The sequence below is a fragment of the Ambystoma mexicanum genome, chromosome 6q (genome assembly GCF_040938575.1).
Source record: "Ambystoma mexicanum isolate Mex_15411 chromosome 6q, UKY_AmexF1_1, whole genome shotgun sequence".
Taxonomy (NCBI): Eukaryota; Metazoa; Chordata; class Amphibia; order Caudata; family Ambystomatidae; genus Ambystoma; species Ambystoma mexicanum.
This window is the reverse complement of record NC_090937.1, coordinates 377,527,442-377,553,109: the sequence shown is the minus strand read 5'-3', so window position 1 is coordinate 377,553,109 and position 25,668 is coordinate 377,527,442. Positions and strand designations below refer to the sequence as shown.

Here is a 25,668-nt window from a genome sequence, read left to right as displayed (position 1 = left end):
GGGTATGAAAGCCGAATTGGAGGACAGAAAGTCATATATTTCTGAAAAGTAGACAAAATTCCAAGTTTAAGAAGGGGTGATTTGCGTAGGTCAGGCAAACACTAGGTAGGGGAAAATGCCATAGATTGGGGGAAAAGCGGGAAAATGACCGAAAAAAGGTATGTGTTGGACATGGTTGGCTTGGTACGGCAATTGCTTCTATGAATTTTGAGAAAAGCAATGCTCCGCTACATTCCCCCGACTATTGCAGTTAGGAAAGCACACATTTTTTGTAGTGTTTTACAAAACAAGCAATACCACAAGCCAAACACTGAGCCATGATACACAGGAGATTTACGCTCACGGCCTGAACAGATGCACTTTGCATGTGTAAATCGGGAAAACCAATGTGGCGAGGAATGGCAAGCACACATTTTTTGAAAGAGCACAGGCAGACCTTTTCAAGGGTAGGTGACTTGTGCAGGTTAAAGTGTATGGTGCCTAAAGCAGCGACTAAATGTAGGTCACATTTGGGAAATGAAAGGGTTGTGTGACAAAGGGCACCAGCAAATGGGTCAAAACGTTATGAAAACCACACAAACACAACAAATGTTATACCTTCTCGCATTCCCACAGGTGTCCCGATGAAAACAGTACCTCAAATGTCTGGGTGCACCTACCTGGGCGCCAAGGGGAAAGCTTAAAACACAGATAACCCCTAGTCTGTTTTCACACCTGAATTTGACAATTTCTCCAGACAAGCGCAACATACAGATATGGGCCTCGGGTGTCCAAGCCACCAAGGAAAACAGGGAGCCCCATGCATTTCCGAAAAGAAGACCCTGTGGAAATCTGCAGAGGTATGATTTGCGCAAATTGGCTCAGAATTTATTACCCAGACACCCCCGCAAAGTCCGAAATTTGGGAAAAAAACGCATTTTCTGCACATTTCACTTGGCTCACCCATCGAAACACACCGCCAACAACACATGGCCTACCATCCCGCGTTCCCACATGTGTCCCGATGAAAACGGTACCTCACATGTGTGGGTGCACCTACCTGGGCGCCAAGGGGAAAGCCTAAAACACAGGGAACCCCAAGTCTGTTTCGACACCTGAATTTGACACTTTCTCCAGACAAGCACAACATACAGATATGGGCCTCTGGTGTCCAAGCCACCAAGGAAAACAGGGAACCCCATGCATTTCCGGAAAGAGGACACCCGTGGGAATCGGCAGAGGTATGATTTGCGCAAATTGGCCCAGTTTTTATTAGCCACAATCCCTGACAAAATGTGATATTTGGTGGGGGAAAAAACACAATGTTCACTTTGTCTGGGGTTCTGGGTAATAAATTCTGGGCCCCTTCGCGCAAGTCAGACCTCTGTGCATTCCCACAGGTGTTCTCTTTTGGGAAATGCATGGGGTTCCCTGTTTTCCTTGCTGGCTTCGACACCCTAGGCCCAAATCTGCAGGTTGCCCACATGAACAAATTGTGCTGTGGCGAAAAGGCTTGGGGTTACCAGCGGGTTACCCTTTTCCTTTTGTGCCCCCAGTAGGTGCACCCACACATGTGAGGTACCTTTTTCGTCGGGACACCTGTGGAAACGCAAGAAGGTATGACGTCTGTTGTTGGCGACGTGTTTCGGTGAGTGGACACCGGGAAATGTCTCTGAAATTGGCTGGAAATGAAGACAATTCATTTCGCTCTGGCCACCCACCGAAACACATCGCCAACAACACATGGCCTACCTTCCCGCGTCCCCACACGTGTCCCAATTAAAACGGTACCTCACATGTGTGGGTGCACCTACAGGGGGCACAAAAGGAAAAGGGTCCAAGCCTTTCGCCACTGCCCATTTTGTTCATGTGGACAACCTACAGATTTAGGCCTAGGGTGTCGAAGCCAGCAAGGAAAACGGGGAACCCCATGGCCAAATTGGAGGGGCGGCCCATCTCATGTAGCCCTCCCCAGGGGCAGATAAGGGGGGGGGCTGTCCTGCATTCCTCCCTGGGCTCAGGCGTCCGTTTCTAGGAGCAGATATCTGGTCCCAGGCAGGGCTGCATGACATGGCACCCACTCCATTGCGGCTGGGGGGGAGGGGGTCAACGCCCCATCCCATTAGAAAATTGCCAGACCCTTTGGGGTGCCCCACAGCCCCCCTAAAAAGTGTTCCACCATTTTCACTTTTTTCCTTTGGTAACCCAACTCCCCTTGGTGCAGAGAGGCACATTGATGTGCCATTCTGGCGCCGGGGTGCCCAAAACTTACTGCCCCACCCACTGGGGGGCCTGTCCCACCATTTTCGAGGGCCCTCTCCCCCCTTACCCCAAATGGGTGGCGGGGGCACCTCATGCAGGCCTCCCTGGGCCTCCTACAAACGGCTGCGTGAGGTACACCCCCCTCCATTTGGGGTGGGGGGGAGAGGGTTCCCAAAAATGGTGGGACAGGCCCCCAGTGGGTGGGGCAGTAAGGTTTGGGCACCCCGGCGCCAGACTGGCACACCAATGTGCCCCTCTGCGCCAAGGCAGGTATAGTAAACAAAGACAATAATTCAAAATGGCAGGCTGCCTTTTAGTGGGGGCAGAAGGGCCCTTTACACCGCTGTGAAATTTTCTAATGTGAAGGGGTGCACCTCTCCATCCCCACCCCAATTGGAGGGGTGCCCCATCTCATGTAGCCCTCCCCAGGGGCAGATAAGGGGGGGGGCTGTCCTGTACTCCTCCCTGGGCTCAGGTGTCTGTTCCTAGGAGCAGATATCTGGTCCCAGGGAGGCTTGCATGACATGGCACCCACTCCATTGTGGGTGGTGGATTTGGGGAGCAACGCCCCATCCCGTTAGAAAATTCCCTGACCCTTTGGGGTGTCCCACAGCCCCCCCTAAAAAGCGTTCCACCATTTTCACTTTTTTCCTTTGGTAACCCAACTCCCCTTGGGGCAGAGAGGCACATTTATGTGCCAATCTGGCCCCGGAGTGCCCAAACCTTACTACCCCACCCACTGGGGGGCCTGTCCCACCATTTTTGGGGGCCCTCTCCCCCATCACCCCAAATGGGTGTTGGGGGAACCTCATGCAGGCCTCCCTGGGCCTCCTACAAACGGCTGTGTGAGGTACACCCCCCTCTCCATTTAGGGTGGTGGGGAGAGGGCCCCAAAAATGGTGGGACAGGCCTCCCAGAGGGTGGGGCAGTAAGGTTTGGGCACCCTGGCGCCAGATTGGCACACCAATGTGCCCTTCTGCGCCAAGCAGCTATAGTAAACAAAGAACACAATTCAAAATGGCAGGCTGCCCTTTAGCGGGGGCGGAGGGGCCCCCTACACCGCTGTGGAATTTTCTAATGTGAAGGGGGGTGCACCTCTCCACCCCCACACCAATTGGAGGGGCGGCCCATCTCATGTAGCCCATCCCAGGGGCAGATAAGGGGGGGCTGTCCTGCACTCCACCCTGGGCTCAGGCGTCCGTTCCTAGGAGCAGATATCTGGTCCCAAGGAGGGCTGCATGACATGGCACCCATTCCATTGCAGGTGGGGGGAGGTGGTCAAAGCCCCATCCCATTATAAAATTCCCTGACCCTTTGGTGTGCCCCACAGCCCCCAAAAAAAGCATTCCACCATTTTCCATTTTTTCTTTGTTTACAAAACTTGCTTTGGCGCAGAGGGGCACATTGGTGTGCCAATTTGGCGCCAGGGGGCCCAAACCTTACTGCCCCACCCACTGGGGGGCCTGTCCCACCATTTTTGTGGGCCCTCTCCCCCCTCACCACAAATGGGTGTCGGGGAAACTCATGCAGGCCTCCCTGTGCCTCCTACAAACGGCTGTGTGAGGTACACCCCCTCTCCATTTGGGGTGGGGGGAGAAGGCCCCCAAAAATGGTGGGACAGGCCCCCCAGTGGGTGGGGCAGTAAGGTTTGGGCACCCCGGGGCCAGATTGGCACATCAATGTGCCTCTCTGCACCAAGGGGAGTTGGGTTACCAAAGGAAAAAAGTGAAAATGGTGGAACGCTTTTTAGGGGAGGCTGTGGGGCAACCCAAAGGGTCGGGGAATTTTCTAATGGGATGGGGCGTTGACCCCCCCCCCACCCGCAATGGAGTGGGTGCCATGTCATGCAGCCAATCCCTGGGACCAGATATCTGCTCCTAGGAACGGATGCCTGAGCCCAGAGAGGAGTGCAGGACAGCCCCCCCTTATCTGCCCCTCGGGAGGGCTACATGAGATGGGCCGCCCCTCCAATTGGAGTGGGGGTGGTGAAGTGCACCCCCCTTCACATTAGAAAATTCCACAGAGGTGTAGGGGGCCCCTCCGCCCCCGCTAAAGGGTAGCCTACCATTTTGAATTGGGTTCTTTGTTTACTATACATGCCTTGGCGCAGAGGGGCACATTGGTGTGCCAAACTGGCGCTGGGGTGCCCTAACCTTACTGTCCCACCCACTGGGGGGCCTGTCCCACCATTTTTGGGGGCCCTCTCCCCCCACCCCAAATGGAGGGGCGGTGTACCTCACGCAGCCGTTTGCAGGCGGCCCAGGGAGGCCTGCATGAGGTGCCCCTGCCACCCATTTGGTGTGAAGGGGGAGAGGGCCCCCATAATGGTGGGACAGGCCCCCAGTGGGTGGGGCAGTAAGGTTTGGGCACCCTGGCGCCAGATTGGCACACCAATGTGCCCCTCTGTGCCAAGGCAAGTTTTGTAAACAAAGAACAAAATGGAAAATGGTACACTACACTTTAGGGCGGGCTGAGGGGCACCCTAAATCGCCAGGTCATTTTCTAATGTAATGGGGGGTGACCCTCTACCCCCCACACCAAATGCAGGGGAGGGCATCTCATTCAGCCCTCCCTGGGGGCAGATAAGAGGGGGCATCTCATGCAGTTCTCCCTGGGGTCAGATGCCCCTTCCTAAGACCAGATATCTGTCCCCAAGGAGAGCTACAAGGGGTGCCTCCATTTCCCCTTGGGGTGAGGGGGAGAGGCCCACCCCCATTTCTGTAAAATAAATCCCTGGTGGCTAGTGCCCCCCCACTCCCACCCAAAAGTCCCTTATTTTATTTTTATTTTTGCCCCCTTACCTAGGGGCAGATGATCAGCCATCTACCACCAGGGTTTATTAGATATGTGCCCCCATACTTTGGGGGCTGGGGGGAGAGGGCTGCTTACTGTAAGCAGCCCCCTCATACCCGCCACATCACAAACGTAACCCTGGTGGTCCAATGGCCATTGCTGGTCACGGATCGAGCACTCTGCGCCAATCTGTGACCAGCAATGCGTCAAAAAGTGTGTCTTTGGAAAGGGGAGAATATCCCCTTTCCAAAGACACCATTTTTTCAAAAATCCGTGGTGGTCTAGAGGGCCCCAGGGCCCTAAACCCCCTCCCACCTCCCTACGAATGTTATTTCTTTTTTTTTCTTCCCCTTCCCTGGGGGCAGATGATCAGCCATCTGCCCCCAGGGTTTATTAGATATGTGCCCCCATGCTTTATTAGATATGTGCCCCCATGCTTTGAGGGCCGGGGGGAGAGGGCTGCTTACTGTAAGCAGCCCCCCCACGTCACAAACGAATCCCATCTAGTGGCCATTGCTGGTCACGGATGGAGAGCTCTGCGCCGATCCGTGACCAGCAATGCTTCTAAAATTGTGTCTTTGGAAAGGGGAGAATCTCCCCTTTCCAAAGACACCATTTGTTCTACAATCCATGGTGGTCTAGTGGGCCCCAGGGCCCCAAACCCCTCCCACCTCCCTTCGAATTTTTTATTTTTTTTATTTTCACCCCTGGGGGCAGATGATCTCTGCCCCCAGGGGTCTCCACAGCTGTGGTGCCATGCTTTGGGGGCTTGGGGGAGAGGGGGGCACTTACCTAGTAAGCAGCCCCCCTCCCCTGCTCCCAAAACAGATCCCTGGTGGTCTAGTGAGCATTGCTGCCCGCGCATCGAGCTCTGCGCCCGATCTGCGGGCAGCAATGCTGCCACACAAGGTATTGTTGGAAAGGGGAGCACCTCCCCTTTCCAACGATACCAGCCTCGATATCCGGCTTCAAATACAGCCGGAGATCGAGGCAGAGTAAGGTGAACACTCACCTTCTGTTTTCACTGCGGCAGCCGAAAATGGCTGCCGCAGTGAATTTACTTTCAATTTCATGTCGACGTGCGTGTGAAATTGAAGGAAATCCAACCCTCGGGCCATGTGAGGGGCCCTCCCCCTCACATAGCCTGGGGGTTGGATTAGAGCTTTGCTCGATCCCTGCGTTGCGTTGCAGGGATCGAGCAAAGCAGAGTACCGAAACCGATGAGCCGGCTCGTCGGTGGTAACCTGGAGCGGTTTCCACTGACGAGCCGGCTTGGCGGTGGCACTTAAGGGGTTAACATGAGAGGTAGTCCGGGATTGGGCAGGACAGCTACCAGGCCAAGTGAAACTCTACAAGGTTGGGAACGATCCTGAAGGTGCTGCGTTTTCCCAGCAAGTTGCCATCTCTGATTGCTTAAGCCCTGAGAATGAACATTCGTCTTTGAACCTGTGTAATAGTTGTATCTTTCCACCTTTGGTTCGATGGGAACAGCCTTGCCCATCCACTTCGAATGAATAGGCTCTGTCCTACGCTTTCATGTCACGTGTGTAGAGACCACGAAATGGAGCCCTTCTGCTTGTAATTATGAGGATTTTGTGCTGTACCCTCGCAGGTGCTTTGTTGCCTTAGCTAACTCGAAACTTTCCATCACTACTAGGCTATGCAGTGTCTGCGCTGGAAGCCCGTCTGTGTGCTTCAACTGCTCAATCTGTCCGCCTCTTCCCATTCACTTCAGTGCACCTATGGCTTCCATCTTCGTTCTTATGGCCGTCCATATTCATCGCAGTAAAGTATGAGTAAGCTAGGTATATGTAGTCTTAGGCGTCTTGCTGTTTCTACTTATCAATGGATCTACGTGTGCGTGTCAGCCCTCTATGTGAGTCATAAGCATTTGCTTTGTGTCTATCCGCAATAAACTATTGTGTTCGTATAGCTTTGTACATGGATGCCTATATGCTTCATGTCTAACGCATCAATGTCAGGATGTCGGTGATGACGTCATCAGCTTCTTCGAGGTTGTAATAAGTCAACTTGTTCGATCGAAGACCACTGCGTTTCCTCCACGTTATCAATTGGGTATGTTTTAAATTGCTGTCTGAGTGAATTGCGTTTCTCACATCTGCAGTACATAAACAATGGTGAGGAACTGCCCAGAAGCGATATGCATCTCTCGTTTCTTTGTCTCCGGGCTGAGAGTGGGTGGAGGTCTCAAGGGCCATACTTGAGTTCCCCTCTTCACCACCATACTCAGGAAGTTCTGCAGTACCCCAGAACAGTACCTCAGGAGCTGTAGAGAGCTCACAAAGAAGGAGTGTCTAAATGTATGGCATTTCTTTGTTCCTTTGGGCTTTGTGATGCGGTAAAATTGTTATGAACTGAGGTATGAGGACATAATTTGCTCTCTTACTAAACTTGAGACCTCATCTTTGGAGGCAATGGCACTACTGTCAATATGACAATGCCAAGTTCCACTTGCAGCTACACCCCGCAGTGGCTCTATTGAGATGCTCTAAACAAGTCTGCGTCCAGACCTTTTTCAAGAGAGTAATTCTTTGGGACGAAGATTGCAGCCAGCAGAAATAAATATTACCCAATTTAAATGTTCAACCATTGCAACCTTTTGAACTCTCATTTGTATGCCCCTTAGAAAGGATCTGAATTGTTATGCTTGTTTAGGCTTTCCACAGTTGATGAAGAAGGCAGATTCACACCACACTTTACATTGGATCATCCAATCCCTGCCCGATATTGGAAGTGCATGTTCTGTCTCGTATGCATTGCATGTGTTAGGCATGTCCTTAGTGTGTATTGTGGGCAATGTGATGGGAAAATGATAGCAATGAAGATTTATAAGCTTGGTTAGCTGCAGGTTCTGGTTGTTTGCATATTCCTTATTGGGATGTCTGATGCCCAAGTTTTCTAAATAACCCATCTGGTCTACCACTGTGGAGTAATGTTCTAAAACACACACATCGGAGTGCTTGGCAAATAAAAGTACAGCAGGACTAAAGGTCTTTCGAATGAAACGCTGGATATCGCTGGCTCACAACTATAATTTTTTTATATTAAAATGTAACTACCAAATGTTGATGGAAATCATAAACCCACTGTGGCCTGGCTAGTCGCCTAATCTATCCAAATCAAAGGATCGTTAATGAGAGAGTTCTCAGATGAGTGATCATGTTTATAAAGAGCACACCATGAAGAAAAGGAAAATGCAGAAGTGTATGTGTTATTACACAATGCTTTGTTAATCTCTGTTTAAAGTGGCTGTCTTGTGTTAGTTTGGAAGGCATTATCCAAGAAATATGGTTTGACAAACAAAATGCATACAGTTAGGCTTACATCTATTTTGTTCTTTTGTAGACAAGACAACAATATAGACTCTACCTCTTCGCTGAAGGAAAGCATGGATGCGGAGGGGCTGGAGGTAAAACAAGGTAGGCATAGTATGATGGACGTATACATAGACAACATTCTTTGTAGAGGCTCAGAATTAAATATTGTCCGCTGGTTCTTTTTCATATTTGATAATAGAGTTATATAACCACGCTATGATAAGGATGGAGCACACTGATTGTTATCACTCTAGTTAGTTTTCTGCTTACTGTAGAAAAATAGAATAGAGAAAGCATGTTAGGTCAGATGTTGTTCCATTATTTTTGAAAGTTTACTTAATCTTTTATAGATTTATATATTACATCAAAATGAGTCTTTACAAAACTGCATTACTTCCAAATCACTGGCGCAAAGGTTAATTATTAGAACTAGAAAGCACGCTAGTTTTTCTAGTTGTCAATCATTTTCCTTAATGCCTCACATAAACGTTACCTATATCCTTTAACTATTGCTGTATTGTACTTCTCCATTCTTTCAATCATCCAGTTTCTGTGACCCTCTTCGACCACCAATCTAGGTTCCTTCCTACTGAAATTGCATGATCAGGAACCCGCTCACATATATTTATCAACACCCACTCCCATCTGACTGTTGCCTGTGTGATTGAAAGTCCTAAAGTGCACCTCTGGCAAGGGGCCCTTTAGGGGTTTTCGATTTTCCTGACTGGTTAACCCGTCTTTTCCTCTAATTAATCCTTCTCCAAGACCTTAGAAATTCAAATTACTTATGGGTCCCTGGTGAACCCTAAATTAGAGATCCATGAAAGTTGTTGCAAAGGCTGAAGAAATGTGATATGTATCTGGAGAGCAGAAAGAGAAGACAGAGAAGCCGCCGACCATAGAAATACATAAGAAAACTCAAGGCAAAATAAGAGAAACAAGCAAAAAGCCACGTGAAAAAAAAGAAGTAGCAGTACACAAGTTGTGCTTGATGCTGCATTCTTGGAAACGTAATTTAAATATCAAAGGGTTCAGAAGACAGGCCACAACATAGCATTCTGGAAACATAGTGAATGTGCCAAGGTGTCCGTGAGACATTGGGTTAGAAAGAGAGGCATTCACTGTGCTCTGGGAGATAAGGTGAAAGTAGCAAAGTGCCCAAATGAGGTTGTGAGGGAAAGGTAGGATTGACATTGTATTCTGGGAAATGGAGGACATTTTGCAATTCAACAAGAGTCTTTTTATGTCAAATTTTATTCTTCCAATTTAAAAATAAAACCTGTAAATGCTGTCAAATCTACACGTGTGTTTGTGAGCTTCTTTCACTGGTTAGCTACATATTGCTTCAATTGAGATTATCAGGACCTGACAACCAACTGCATTGAAATGTACATCAAAACAACAATGGCTTACCATCCTGGAGTCAAGACCCTGACAGACAATTGTAAGTACAACATATTCCGAGTAAACAGATCCAAGACTTCAAAGAAACCACCCAATTACAAGGGAATTGACCGATTCCAGCCAAAGAACATCATAAAGTAATTTTATTGAATTTATGAGATGTTATATCCTCTGCTAGTATCCGTCCACATGTCCCCTCCTTTAGAGTTATGACCCAGAAGATAAAAAAAATATTTGGAAAACTTTTGAGGGTCACCCACACACGAAGCTGATTGCAGGAAGGATGGGTATTGCTCTGCTGTTAAACAGAACACCGTAGAGGACATTCCAAGCTGCAAAATCTACAGGGCTTGCTCTTTATGCAAACATCAAGAAGTGTATACTGGAGCAGCTTGTATTCGACCAAGAGACTTACAAGAAAAGGTCTACATCCATGAGTTTGGGTCCTCAGGTAATAACCCGCCACTTGCTCTATAAAGTCAAGGACTTAGCAGTGAAGTGGTTCCAAGATCCCACCAGTATTATCCAAGGTATCCTGGAGAAGGTCATTATAAAGCAATTCCTTGACTTATCGCCACCTGATATATGGAAATGGTTACGCAACTCCACCGCCTGACCCTAGGAGAAGCAGCAGAGTTATCAATGATATACCAGAATGCTGGTTTGGGAAGACCACCCTTGGCAACCAGCAGATCAACTACATACATCTCAAGTGGAAAAAACTAGGAACATCCTGAGGATTTTTAGAAAGAGACCATTACGGGTCTGGAAATGGGAAGCGTAGGATTGAGAAAACAATTCACGTCTTTCTCTCTCTGATTACTGGATCACCTCGGAAACTGACTCTTGAATTCCTGGGAAGTCTGTCCTCCTCCTCTAATCCCAAACATAGCCTCTAGTACACCTCTGCTTTGTGCCTTGAAAATCCCTTAGCAGAACTGCTGAAGGCTGTTGGCCTTGCTCCTAATAGGAGTCTGACAAACTCCTATTCACTACTCTATTAAAAAAGTTCTTAAAGTTGCCAACCCACTTATTTCTCACTGCACTTTGAAATGGCAACCAATAAACAGAAGGAAAGCTTCTCCATGCTTTAAGAACTGTCTTCCTCCCCTGCTTACACTTCATTCTTTCTCACGTGCCTGGTCACAGAGTATTTTCTACCTCTTCCAGCCTTCTTTCCACTGCCAGCGCAAGTCTGTCTAGGTCTGCAATGGATTTCTGAAGGTTGGCCACTCTTATCAGTTCTATCTCTCTTCAGCTCTGCCAACATGAGTTGTAAGTCTGTGTCATGGCCACAGGACAAGGGCCACTATATTTACCATCATAACGGTCCAAATGGACCCAGTCCTGGCGCCTTTGGCGCCAGGCTCATGAGAAAGTGTGCTCTACACACTTTGTGTCTGAGGCACGTGCATGCAGGCCGGGCGTGGCCATTAGGAAACATTGGGGAGCACGTGCAGCAGTCTCTGGGAGTGGCAAGGTGGGGCCACAAGGCGGGGCCAAAGGGGAGTGGCTGGGACCAGGCTATTTAAGCCAGCCCCACCCACATGCACGCGCTTTGCGTTAGTCTGCTTTCTGCAGCGTAACGCTTACCGCCGCCTGAAACGCTCTTACCTGTTTCCAGCTCATCATCGAAGCGCGCATCTTGCCAGGTTCCAGTACATCATCTTTAGCGCACACCTTACCTGACTTCAGCTACACCACTGCTTGAAGCTCAGCTTACCTGACTCCACCACTTAATCTTCAGCGTGCACCTTACCTGCTTCCAGCAATACCATCGCTCGACACGCTGCTTACCTGACTCCAGCAACACCATTGCTGGACGCGCATTTTACCTGTCTCCTGTAATTCCATTGTCTGCAGCACATTGCATCTTACATGATTCCCATTGTCATTGGATTTGGGGTGCATCCTCCCCTGTTCTGGGTGTCTAGCTATGTGAGAGCTCTTCTCCTCGCCCAGCATCCTCACGGATCCATCCATCCAGTAATCGCTCGCAGGTCTTCGGATAGCCGCATCCTGTCTGATGCCGCCAGGCCATCCCTGCAAGAGAAAAGGACACACAAGGTTAGAGACTGCATAAATATCCTACGCTTGGTCGCCCAACACATAAGCCTTGCATTCAACCTTGAAAACCAACTTACCTTCTAATTGGGAATCTCGCAATCCCTCTGGCACCATTTGGACTTGCTCCCACGACTCTGCGTGGCCATCTTCACACATATTGGGGAGAGAAAAGACATTACAAGGGTTATGGACAATAATCACGGGAAAAAGACATTGTAAAAGGATACGGACAATAATCATTGTTAAGAACACTTACCTTCAAAGTGGTGCGGTCACAGCCGGTCTGGGCCACCACGCACAAGGACCAGTGAAGCAACTAGGTCCATCAAAGGTGCCCCTGCTGATGAGAAGCAGGACGGAGAGCTCATCCTCACAAGAAAACAGGTGAGACTATATGGGTAAACGCATGCTCACCTCATTCTGGAACAAAGGGTTTGAGGGAAATCACAATCCAACCACAGCATTCTCACTGCCTCTCATATTCCCTCAGGGGCAGTGCCAGCACCCAGAGCAGCCCACACTACAGCAGCTGGTGAAGGAGTCTGATCCAGGAGAGCCAAGTCCAGGGAAGGCTCCAACCGTGCCCTAACATCCCCGCAGAGACCAGGTGAGCGTAACAGAACGCGAAGCCTCTCTGAATCTTCCGCCTGGGCGTTATGGACACCTCAGAAACTGACCAGTTGGCCCAATTGCTGGGGAAACTGCCGGCCAAAGTACATGCCTCCAGACAAGAGACCAATGCCTTGAGAAGAGACCTTATTGTAGCCTGTGAACAGACGGGTGATCTGGCAAGACAGATGCTTCAGACACACGCAGGGCAGGTTCCGTTACCCGGAATTGCACCAACTCCTTTGCCGCAACCATCACCACCAGTTCAAGTGGTGCTCCCGGGGGCAGTGCCACTGGCCCCGCCAGAACGTTTCACCAGCGATGCTAACAAATATGCCATATTCATGAACCAATGTCGTCTTCACTTTTTGTGTCGTCCTGGGGCCTTCCCTAACGATAGTGCAAGAGTTGCCTTTGTACTTTCATACTTGGGAGGCAGCGCAGCGGACTGGTCCATACTATTAGTAAATCAGGATGATCCACTACTTTGAAATTTTGGAGAATTCCACCGGGAATTGTAAAAATTGTTTGCTAGACACACCCAAGGACAAGCCCTAGATAACAAACTATTGTCTCTCAGACGGGGAAGCCATGATCTGCTGACTTATGTTCCCACCTTTAATTGTCTCGTAGCACAGACCAACTGGCCCGAAGTAAAAAGGACCACACTGTTTTATCGGGGACTGCGTGGTGAACTAAAGGATGTGCTAGCCCAAGTGGTCAACCCCCCTGAGTGTTGTGCGGAGTACATCAATCTGACCTACAACTGGACCATAGGTTACAGGACCGAAAAATGGACTGCACAAGAACTGAAGGGAGGTTGGTTTATATGCGACCCCGGGACAACCAAGTCAAAGCTCATGAGCCAACCAAGCCCATGCAGATTGGGGGATTACAGGCCCCCATCTCCAAGGATGAGAGATTAAAAAGGAGGCAACAACAACTCTGTTTATACTACGGAAAAACAGGACATTTCCTCTTGGATTGCCCGACAGAACCCCCCAAGAAAATAGTAGGTGTAACAGACAACTGCAACAAAGAGAAAGAACAAAATTCGGAAAACTCCAACACCCGACAAGCGTAGGGGTCCACTTGTCGAGCGAAATGAAGAAAGCTGTACAGACCTCACACCTGGCCATCCTGATACTCTTGGTTCACCACCAACAACCTTCAAAGGTACATTCCTTATAAGCATATATTGATAGTGGAGCGGTGGGAAATATATCGATCAGGATCTGGCCGCACGGATAGGCCTTCCCCTCCAGCAGAAGCTACAATCGGAAAACATCACAGCAGTGGATGGCTCTCAGTTGTCATCTGGCCCAGTGACGCAACATACCAGCAAAGTGATGCTGATGTGTCAGGATGGTCATTGGGAAGAAATTTCTTTCGATCTTATTGGGGCCCCCCAGTTCCAGATGATCCTAGGAATGCAGTGGCTAGAAACCCACAACCCCAGGATTGACTGGCGAACAAGTGCTGACCTTTCCTCAAGAATGCGCCAAAAGTTGCTACCACAAAGATGTGAAGGGCCTGAAACTCAAGACTAAACCTATCCTGGGACTCTCTGGTTCCCTACCCCCTGAATATCTGGACTATATGGATGTGTTCCAAAAGGAGCAAGCAAACACCCGGCCTCCACATAGACCTTACGACTGCCAAATTGATCTGGTCCCCCTAGCACAAATTCCTTGCAGTCGAATTTACGCTCTGAGCAAGAAAATCAGCATCTGAGGACTTACCTAGATCAGTACCTAGCTAACGGATTAATCCGCCCGTCTAAGTCTCCTGCCTCCTCGGCTCTCTTCTTCGTACCCTCGAAGGAGGGTGACCTAAGAACTTGTATAGATTATAGGGCACTGAACCAAATCACAGTTAAGAACAGATATCCTCTGCCACTCATCCCCGAGTTGCTTGATCAGATGAAGGATGCTCAAATCTACACAAAACTGGACCTACAAGGAGCTTATCACCTTGTGAGAGTTAAAAGGGGCGACAAGCGGAAGACGGCATTCCGATCCAAATATGGGCTTTTCGAGTATCAGGTCATGCCCTTTGGGTTATGTAATGCACCAGCGGTGTTACAATTCTTCATGAACGATGATGCTTCATGAATTGTTGGATGTCTGCGTTCTTGTTTACATCAACAACCTTCTTATCTACTCAACGTCCAAGGAAGACCATGTTGGCCAGTTCTGGAAAAGCTTTGTCAGCATTGGCTGTTTGCCAAATTGGAAAAATGCTTCTTCCATGTCACAGAAGTTGAATTTTTGGGCTTTATGATTACCCCACGAGGAGTTCACATGGACACATGCAAAGTGGATGCTATCCTTCAGTGGCCATCCCCAACAACTACCAAAGGAGTGCAAAGTGTGCTCGGATTTGCCAATTTTTACAGATGGTTTATCCCAAGGTTTTCACAGATCATCCACCCAATCACCTCACAACTGAGAAAGAATAAAAAGTTATTCTGGTCCCCCGAAGCTGAAAATGCCTTCCAGGAATTGAAACAGGCTTTCACCTCAGCACCTGTTCTTCGGCATCCGCAACCTGACCTACCTTATGTGGTTGAAACAGACGCCTCCAGCGTGGCCATGGGAGCTGTATTATCACAAAAGGACCCGGACACGGGGCAGTTACATCCCATAGCATTTTGGTCCTGTAAGTTTTCTGCACCGAAAATTAACTATGCAATCACTGACAAGGAACTACTAGCAATTAAAGGAGCCCTCAAAACCTGGAGACACTATCTTCTAGGGGTGAGACATACGGTAACAGTCATCACAGATCATCATAATCTGCAATACTTGCAAACTGCTAAACCCCAATCTTTGCGCCAGCTTCGCTGGGCTCTTTTCTTTGCCGAATACAATTTCGTTATTAATTACAGACCAGGAGTGCGTAACGGAAAAGCAGACACCCTGTCACGCATGGGAGAGGACAAAGACGCTTTTACACCATCTGAGCCTGTGGCCATTATTCCCGAAGAACGGATTCAAAACCAAAACGCTGCAGCCGCCTGCTGGGAAGACTTGGAGACCGATCTCCAATCTCGGATGGACCAAACAGCCCAACAGGAGTGGTTGGTTAAGGGAGACCAGTACTCCATCAAAGATAACTTACCCTATTTTCAGGTAAGTCTATATATTCAGGACAAGGAAATGCAAAACAAAATAATAGCAAACTACCATGAGTCGTTAGTGGAAGGACATCCTGGAATTGCTAAGATTCGGGCCAAAATCCAGAAGAACTATTGGTGGCCAACCTGGAGAAAAGACGTTGCCCTGTTTATTGCGACTTGCAGTGTTCTCACGCAACACAATCCCAGAAGGTAAGTCCCGCAGGGTTGTTGTGTCCATTAACTGTACAACCAGCACTATGGCATACACTGTCTATGGACTTTATTACCGATCTGCCACCTTGCGACGGCTTTAATACAATCCTGGTCGTAGACTTATTCTCCAAGATGGCGCATTTTATTCCGGTAAAGGTGCTTCCCACTGCTGCTGCTCTGGCCAATGTATTCTTGGAGCAAATTGTTAAATTACATGGTTTCCCGTCTGTATTGATTTCAGACCGTGGAATTCAGTTTGTCTCAGCTCTCTGCAGGAGGTGTTGTAAGATAGCCCAAATCGATCTTAAACTATCCACGAGTCACCATCCCCAAACCGATGGTCAAACTGAAAGGACCAATCAGACTCTAGAGCAATACCTGAGGTGTATGTTGCAGCAAACTGAAGGGTCCTGGAAAAGCATTCTCTGGTTAACCGAATTTACCTATTTGCCTACAGTAACTCTATCCACACTAGCACCAGACAAACCCCATTCTACACAATGAATGGTCGGCATCCTCGGACGTCCTTCTTTGATCCGCTTGACGAACTGGAAATGCCAGCAATCACCTCCTTACTTAAGACCATTACTCAAACCCTTAAAGAAGCAACCGAGAACCTGATCAGAGCCAAGGAACAACAGAACATTTTTGCAGACAGACATAGAAGAGAGGCCCCGCATTACCAAGTCAGAGATAAGTATGGTTGGCATCCAAGAATATTCCATTGAAGGGACGTCGGTCCTTCCGTCCAAGGTACCGCGGACCTTATCCCATCAAAGCCATCATGAGAAAGTGTGCTCTGCACACTTTGTGTCTGGGGCACGTACATCCAGGCCGGGCGTGGCCATTAGGAAACATTGGGGAGCACGTGCAGCAGTCTCTCAGAGTGGCAAGGCGGGCCCACAAGGCGGGCCAAAGGGGAGTGGCTGGGACTAGGCTATTTAAGCCAGCCCCACCCGCATGCACCCGCTTCGTGTTAGTCTGCTTTCTGCAGCGTAACGATTACGGCCGCCTGACATGCTCTTACCTGTTTCCAGCTCATCATCGCAGCACGCATCTCTCCAGGTTCCAGTACATCATCTTCAGCGCACACCTGACCTGACTCCAGCTACACCACCGCTTGAAGTGCTGCTTACCTGACTCCACCACTTCATCTTCAGCGTGCACCTTACCTGCTTCCAGCAATACCATCGCTCGACACGCAGCTTACCTGAATCCAGCAACACCATTGCTGGAAGCGCATTTTACCTGTCTCCTGCAATTCCATCGGCTGCAGCGCATCGCATTTTACCTGATTCCCATTGTCATCAGAGTCGGGGCGCATCCTCACCTGTTCCGGGCGTCTATCTACGCGGGAGCTCTTCTCCTCGCCAAGCATCCTCACGGATCCATCCATCCAGTAATCGCTGGCATGTCTTCGGATAGCCGCTTCCCGTCTGACGCCGCCATGCCATCCCTGCAAGAGAAAAGGACACACCAGGTTAGAGACTGCATAAATATCTTACGCTTGGTTGTGCAACACATAAGCCTTGCATTCGACCTTGAAAACCAACTTACCTTCTAATTGGGAATCTCGCAATCCCCTCTGGCACCATTTGGACTCGCTCCCAACACCATGACTCTGCGTGGCCATCTTCACACCTACTGGGGAGAGAAAATACATTACAAGGGTTACAGACATTAATCATGGGAAAAAGACATTGCAAAAGGATACAGACAATAATCATTGATAAGAACACTTACCTTCAAAGTGGTGCGGTCACAGCCGTTCTGGGCCGCCACGCACACGGACCAGTGAAGCAACCAGGCCCATCAAAGGCACCCCTGCTGATGAGAAGCAGGACGGAGAGCTCATCCTCACAAAAAAAACAGGTGAGACTATATGGATAAACGCATACTCACCTCATTCTGGAACTAAGGGTTTGAGTGAAATCACAATCCAACCACAGCATTCTCACTGCCTCTCGTATTCTCTCAGGGGCAGTGCCAGCACCCAAAGCAGCCCACACTACAGCAGCTGGGGAAGGAGTCTGATCCAAGGGAGCCAAGTCCAGGGAGGGCTCCAACCGTACCCCAACGTCCCCGCAGAGACCAGACAAGCGTAATAGTCTGCCTTCGTTGATGGGGTGTCCTCTGCACTCGGCTGTTGGCACAGGAATGGACTTGTGCCGCTCACTGCTGGTGATATTTCTTGGGGCTTTCTTGCACCTACATTAGACTTTTAATATTGCACCATTGTGATCCTTTCTCCTTTTTGGCATCTTTGCCATAATGATTTGCCTTGTTTCCTGCCCTAAAGCCAGTTCCACCTTACACCAAGTCCTCCGTTGCGTTCCACGTCCCCGAGCTAAGATGAAAAAGTAATATCAAGGTGGAATGCAGGATGCTCAGGTTTGGCACGGGCCCAGGGGAAGCAAACCCTCCGATTCTCCTAGATGATGAGATCAACCGAGGAGAGGAGAGTTCAGGTTATGTTTGAGCTCAACCTGTATTATGGTACAAATCCAGCTGTCAATCTGATAGACATGGGGAGGTGGTTGGGACAGAAAATGACAGTGGTGGCACTAGATGCCCATCGAGAGCATTTAACAGCATGGACTGGACCTACTTGGCATACACACTGGAAGTGTATGGCTTGGGCCCAAAGTTCAGAAATATGGTCCTGGCTACCTTCAGAATCCCACTCCTGTTATCTGGTGGCGCACTTTGTTGTTTTGACTATTATTTTAAAACTTTATAGTTTAATTAAATGTAATGTGGCGCAAGGGAGAAAAACAACCCTGACACTAGGTTGCGTTTTGAACAAGCAGAACAACAGGTGTCCACAGTCTTGTGGTATTCTCCCGTCCCTTGCATACCCATTTTTACTGGAATCCAAACAATATTTAACCTTATCTATTCCCTCTCTTTCTGTGTGAAGAGAATAAAATAACCAAAAAATCAATTTTTTCTTAAAAATAGAAGTTTTAATATATTTAATGTTCTCACTTTTTCTCCTTCAATTTTCAAATAAAAAGTATATCCAGTTTGTTATTAATCATTCAAATGATTACAAATTCTTACAAATCCAAAATAGCATTAATCATGAACTTTTGTGTTGCACATGAAAATATACTTCTTCACTTCTGTTTTGCTCTATGCGTTTCGGGAAATTAACTCTTCCCTTCTTCAGGAGCTTTCTTGTCAATGGTATTTCCTTCTCTCTCATTTATATCTATCAACAAAAGTCAAAAGTATTTCTGTCAATTCATATTCTGATCGTCATACTTTTTCTGTCGTTCATCTCATAATTCTATTCACCTGGAAGTTTCATCTTCTATTCAATTTTGTCCATATAGAGAATTGATGGTTGTTGTTTTTATTTGAATAATTTTTATTTCACAATTATATTGTGTGAAAAAATCAATTAAGCTTTTTACGTTCGGTTTAAAAATGCTTTTTCCTTTTTATCTCTTTCTTTTCTTTTAAATGTATGTTAAAAAAAGTATTGTAAAGTTGATGTAAATCGGCTAAATCAATAAAAAAATAATGAGAAAAAAATATAGAGATTTTATCTTTCATACCAGTTAGTTCCTCCTATAAAATAAGTAAACATAACCCTATTAACGTCTTTCTACATGAAGGCAAGCGTCCACAGCCAGCACGATCCTCCCCGCAATAAGAGAGAATGAAGGACTCTCCCAGGATGGGAATAAGGCCAAGACAAAGTGCGGGTGAGCGTAAACGGGAGTTTATCAATCAGAATAGGGCATGCAAAGAACTCTGCAAACTCCGAGAGCGCTCTGTCTGACAATAGCAAAGACAGGCGTATATATTTACAAAAAACGTCATCGGAACCTACATACTATAGGGGGCACAAGTTCAATGGGATTGGGTGGCGACGACTAGCTATAGGTGCTGCTGCGATGTGGTTGGCCTTGGCTGGAGGACGTCACTGGTCAGCCTCGTGGGTTGGGCTGGGCCTGGCAGGTCTGCTGGGTTCATCCGGGCAGTGTTGTTGTGCCACTGTGGCCAGTGTCGGAGATGAATGTCTTTTCCTGACTTATTTGCCCTAGGCCATGCACACCGCAGTCATTCAGTTATTGCAATATTACCTTCTTTAGTAAATCTTTCAATAGGTTATTCTACAGGTTAATGCAACACAGGAGGAATGCACCTTGAGAGGGGTTTGATGGCGATTCATCAGTACATGGTTACCAGTATCCTGTTGACCGGGTACCATAGGTCGTGGGGCTAGGTCTCAGGGCATGGGACAGGCGGTACATGTCTTTTTGTCTTGTTAGAAGTCGTTATGGATGTGCTGCTGTATGTTGCCATAGTATTGGGTGTCCTAATTTTACAGGGGCCATAAACCTAAGGTGATCCGGTGGGTTGTGCGGTTTAAGAGAGGGCGCCTTTGGATTTGTGTATTCAGGCGGAGGTTTACTACTGGGCTGTAAATAATGCAGGTGGCGGGCCGTGGCCTTGGGTGCTGCAGAGGGGACTACAAATCTTTGAAGCGGCTCCAGCCTAGTTGGGGGAGGTGGAGCAGCGCGGCGCGGGCCTTTGCTCTCTCGTCTGGCAGGCTCCACTGGGTGGGAGGGGGAATGGCCTTGCATAAACTCACAAAGGCATCTTCCTCGTGTGTTGCCGATTTGCGGTGAAAGCATCATAAACATTCAAATAACATACAATACTAATTGAGTCATTTCAAGGCTCACATCTTAACATTGCTAATGCCTCTCGAATATAGCCAGTCCGAGCACATTATTTGTACACTATGTTTTAACAACTACAGCATTGTGTTATATGCATATACATTTGCAGTTAGTGAGGTAGTAGTGAGGTTGGTGGAGCACATAGAAAATGACTTGCCACCGTACATGACGGTAGTGGCACATAAGGGGCTTGGACTTACACACATGGAGGGTGCATTCTCGCGTGTCCTTCACATGAGCCCTCAGTATGGTTGCATTTGTCTTTCTTTGCACTCTAGCAGCATTAGTTCAGTTGTGGCGCGGGACCGTGGGGTGTAAGCTTTTCAATGATGCACATAACAAATAACCCCACCCCCCCGGGACGCTTTTATTATTTGCACACAACTGCAGTGGTGTGGGTGATTCATTGCTTATGCCATGTGAACATGTATTCTGCCATATCTGTACGTTTTACACATTTTCTAATCAAAGGGGTTTATGGAGAAAATACACGTATTGCAAGTAGTTTTGGCATTAGTATTTGGGAACTTTTGCTTTTATTAAAGGACCATTTTTCAGTTCTCTTTCCACCCAGGCTCTGCTGGCCGGGTCATGCTGTCATGCTGGGAGCAGCGATACACTGCGGAAGGTGAAATGTTACAGTGTTGGTATCTTACACTAGCTCATGTCCGTCTCGTTCGTGAGAACGGGCTCACAGCGGATCTGCCAGGGAGCTGCGGCAACAGGGATAATTGAAACTCTCCAAAGGTGGGGGCCGCGCTACAGTGCGCCGAGCTCACACCATTTTTATTAGACAAAATGGTTTCTGAGGCCTAGCTAAATACAATACGTTCGGGCAATGTCTTCAGCAGGTGAGCCATCCACCACCTGGGCCCTGGTGGTAAGGAGGGGACGCCCGATGAGTCATGGCTCTCACCTGGGGAGGGGATGTAGGCAAGGGGGGTCTTTTGGACCAATCCTCCCCTACATTTCCCCCCTTTCGTTACTTAAGTAACAAATTCTTTAAATCTTCCATTCTCCTGCACTCCTCTTCGTCAATTATTGCGTCATCCCATGCAGGTGTGCCTTTTATGGGCATCCACGCTCTGCACACCCCCCTTAAGCTCTCACCTCTCCTAGCATACTCATCTGGGGTACAGGTCAGGTATATACATCCGTTCTCTCCTTCCAAGTCTACCCATACCTCCTCGTACCATTCTAGTATACGAGGCTCTCTAATGGTAGTATGCCATAAGTTGTCTACTATATCCTTGTCGTGATACCTAGGCACTAGCTGATATCTTGGTGTGTCATCTGCTCCTGTTTGTACCTGCACTTCCTGCATAGTTTGTATTGTACCACGGGTGTTGCCCATTGTCACCATCATCATTGCACCTTTCGGTACTGCGTTAGCACAACATCGAAGACCCACCTGGCACAGGCAAAAAATAAAGAGGAGGAACACCACAGCCGGCATCAAAAATTTCACAGTCATTCCCAGCCATGATGGAACCCAGGAGAAGATATTGTCGAACCACGTGCTTTCTTCTGCTCCACCTTCCATTTTCATTCTTTCTCCTAGGTTGTGTACTGGTTCGATCACATGGGACAGGGAGCCGTTGTCTGCGTCTTCAGAAGGTACGAAAGTGCAGCAGGCACTTCCGATTTTTCGGCAAACACCTCCATCCATTGCTGTCAACAGGTCCAAGACATACCTGTTTTGCATGGTCATCAGCCGTAATGCTCTTAGTTCCACTTTTATTACGTTGAACCCTTCTTCAGTGTCATTTGCCAGCTGGATCAGCTCCCAACGTGTTATCTGGAGCCATTTTGCGTTTGCTTTTGCCTGGATACTTGGGATGAGTGAGGCAAAGAATGTTTCTGTCGAGCTGAATAATCTGTTTCTGTCTGGGATCTGTGCCAGCAGCTCTGATGATGCTTTTGATATGTAGTTTGATGCTCGTCTGTTTCAGGACAGCACCTCTTCCTTGTTCCCGGAAGACAGGACATAGATTTGTGACTCTGCAGTGGGTTAGGCTGTGCTCTGTTGGGTGTTTTCTCGCGTCCTTTTGCTCCCATCAATGTGGCTTTCTGGTATTACCATTAGTGCTGAGTTTAGAGTGGCCATTGAGCAGCTGCCACTCCATGATTGTGGGAGGTGCAGGTATGCCTGGTTGCCACATACCCAATACGTGTCCATCAGGGCCGCAGTCCCTTTTCTTAAATCTGGGATGGTGAGGGTCTTGTTACAGTTCTTGTTTGTCCCCATGGAGGCTTTCCCCTCTCCTTTAAAACACAGCTCATAGTCTATTTCCTTCTGCAGCTTGAAGAGTTTTTCAATGGCTGTTTCCCAAGTTAGTTTTGAAATGTGTTCCTTCCATACTGGTGTGCACGTTTCTTCTATCCACTGCAATTTCTCTGGTGCCACACCCCTCAGTGCTTCAGCTTTACACATTACTTCTTCGTCCTTCCACTTGTTGTCTGAAAAAAGTGTCCCTTGTATTACAAAAAATGGTTCTTCCAGACATACCACTCCTACAGTCTTTGGGTAGCAAGTTTTTTCTCGTTCTGCAGCATTCTAAAAGTAACTTCTTGTGCCTGGAAGGTGTTCTTAATCCTGCACAACGTGAGATGAAGGAGACATTGGGCATCCACAATAGGCAACTCTTTGGGTAACAATACTTTGGGTGTGCCTGAAGCATGGGGAATGAGGGAGCAGACGTAGCAGCTCTCATTTGTTGTTTGTTTAGCTGTTGCACTCATGTCCGCATACCATTTATTTGTCTGGTGGGGGTGTCGTGGGTCTTCCATTTTATCTAGTCCTAACCCATAGTACTCATCATACTTCCTCCTCCCCGTTTCCCTTTTTCGTCTGTTATTTTTGTTCCTCATGTACTTCCCAGCCTCGTGGGCGATGGACAAAATGGGCCCCCCTTTCTCCTTCCCGCCCCCCTTTGACCAATAATCATATAGTATTTCGTGTGTTGCTCTCATCCTTTCCTTTTCTTCCTTTACTTTGTCTGTCAGTGTGTTTTTTGCTATGGGGGCAGGCTGGCTGGTGGGGGTGTTATACAACCAGGATATGGCGGAGGGGTTTCGGTCATTTAAACTGCGGGCATTGTAATTAGATAATTTCGGCAGAGACACTGTGTTATTTTGCATTTCACCCTGTAGCCCTTAATTTTTTGAGATGACAGCATTGGATGGTGTGGTATAATAACCCCATACAAGTTTAGTTCCGTCCCATACCAAAAAATCACCTTCTTTAGTATTTACACCTGTGGCTGCATTGGTCACAGTAGTGCTGTCAATCCCTCCCCCCTCGTTCATCTCGATAGAGATGAACGCTATGAACCAATATGTAACCAGGCCAAACATGATTGTAAAAAACAATGTAATGCACACAGATAATCCACACTCATACAAATATCTGCATCTCTCAGTTAACATTTCTCTATATCTACTAAATCTATCCGTTGCAGGCTGCCCGTTAGATGCCATGGTAGCTCCTGTTTGAGATATAAAAGTGCATTAAGTGCATGAATGTAAACATTTTGTTGGCACTACCAGTGCCAGTATATATTAAAAGGGAATGGAAGCGGGTAGGGCTGTAGGGTTGGGGATGCACAGACAAGGGAGTAGACACTGCATAATTTTATCACATCATTAATTACATATAAGTTCACAAGAGAAAAAATGTTTTTTTTTTTTTTTTGTAATACCCTTAAATGCAAGTATACTTTTCAGCCACTTTCTCTTTCAGGTGCATCTCTGCCACGCACACAAATTTATAATCAGGCATTCTCTTCATTTGCATTGTTTGCTGTTGTCTGTGCCTCCTCATCCACCTCTTCCTGCACATTATTATATGCTTTTCGTACATCTGTCAAATGTATCCAATACTTCAGGCCCTTCACTTTTACAGCTGTGGGCGTGAAAAACACTACTTCGTATGGGCCATGGAACCGTGGTGCGTTCCACCGGCGCACAAAACTCCTGACATAAATGAATCACCCGGCATCAGCTGTAGCTGTGTTTCAGGCTCCGTAATAGACCCTGTTGTGTTTCCCTCCTCTCTCGTGAAAGGTGGAGAGAGCTGCTTTGATATTGCACGCGCTGCCCTTGTTAATTTTTTCAAATAGTCTGTGAACTCGTCTCCCAATATCGCAGCACTCCTGTGTGCATCTGAGTGTTCGCGCAGTGGTGAGTGTGCTGTGTGCATTCGTCTCCCAGTCACTATTTCATGCGGGGACAAATGGTGGTCCTTGCTTGGCTGATTTCTCAGCTCAAACAGCGCAAGGGGTAAACAGTAAATCCAGTTCTTTTTTAATGAAAAGCATAGTTTTGATAACCTTCCTTTTAACAGGCCGTTCATCTTCTCCACTACGCCATTACTTTGAGGGTGATAAATCGAGCACAATTTATGCTTTATTCCCAACAGTGTTGTTACTTCCTTGAAGAGCTCATTTACAAAGTGAGTGCCGTTGTCTGAGCGAATCACGTCACAAATTCCCCAGCGCGGAAAGACTTCTCTCACTAGGAACTTCGCAGCGCTTTTAGCATCAGGTCGTGCACATGGGCCTGCTTCTACCCACCTTGAAAATGGGCATACAACCACAATCATATAACGTGCCCCATTACACCTTTCTCCCATGTCCACGTAATCGATATGTAACTCTCTGAATGGCCCAATCGGTTTTGGAATTGTTCCCCTGAGCATACGTAATGTCATTCCTGAATTGTATATCTGACATGTTGTGCACTCCAGTGTCAATCGAGACAAGTGCTCCTGAAGACAGGGCACGAACCACTCCTCCTGTATCTCTGCTGCAATGTGCTGTTTCGTATTGTGTGCTGGGAAGTGTAGTTGTTGGAACGCTATTTCCAATAACTTTACTGGCATTACCACTTTTCCTGAGTTATTTTGTCGCCACAGTAAGTCTGTTGCTGATTGGCTGCACCCTCGTTTCACCCACATCACCTTTTCATCTCCACTCGCCCCTTCCTGTAACTCTAGTATTTGTGATATAGGCATTGCATTGTACCCTTCTGGAAGCTCCTCGTTTGTCTTGTGCTGCAGCATGTACTCTCCTGCTTCATATTTCTGAAAGTAAGAGGCTTCTTTGGCCGCCGCGTCCGCTGCCGCGTTTCCTAAAGACACAAAGTCTGTGTTTGACGTATGGGCTTGGCATTTCACTATTGCTAC

The 25,668-nt window shown here is 47.8% G+C and overlaps 1 protein-coding gene across 1 annotated transcript in view; it reads left to right on the top strand.

Annotated features, from left to right (window-relative positions):
* Positions 1 to 25,668, top strand: part of CAAP1 (caspase activity and apoptosis inhibitor 1) — a 459,525-nt gene that overhangs the window by 348,617 nt on the left and 85,240 nt on the right. Inside the window, exon 6 of the mRNA XM_069630858.1 lies at positions 8,401 to 8,474. Coding sequence (XP_069486959.1) covers positions 8,401 to 8,474 — 74 coding nt within the window. The remainder of the gene's footprint in view (positions 1 to 8,400; positions 8,475 to 25,668) is intronic.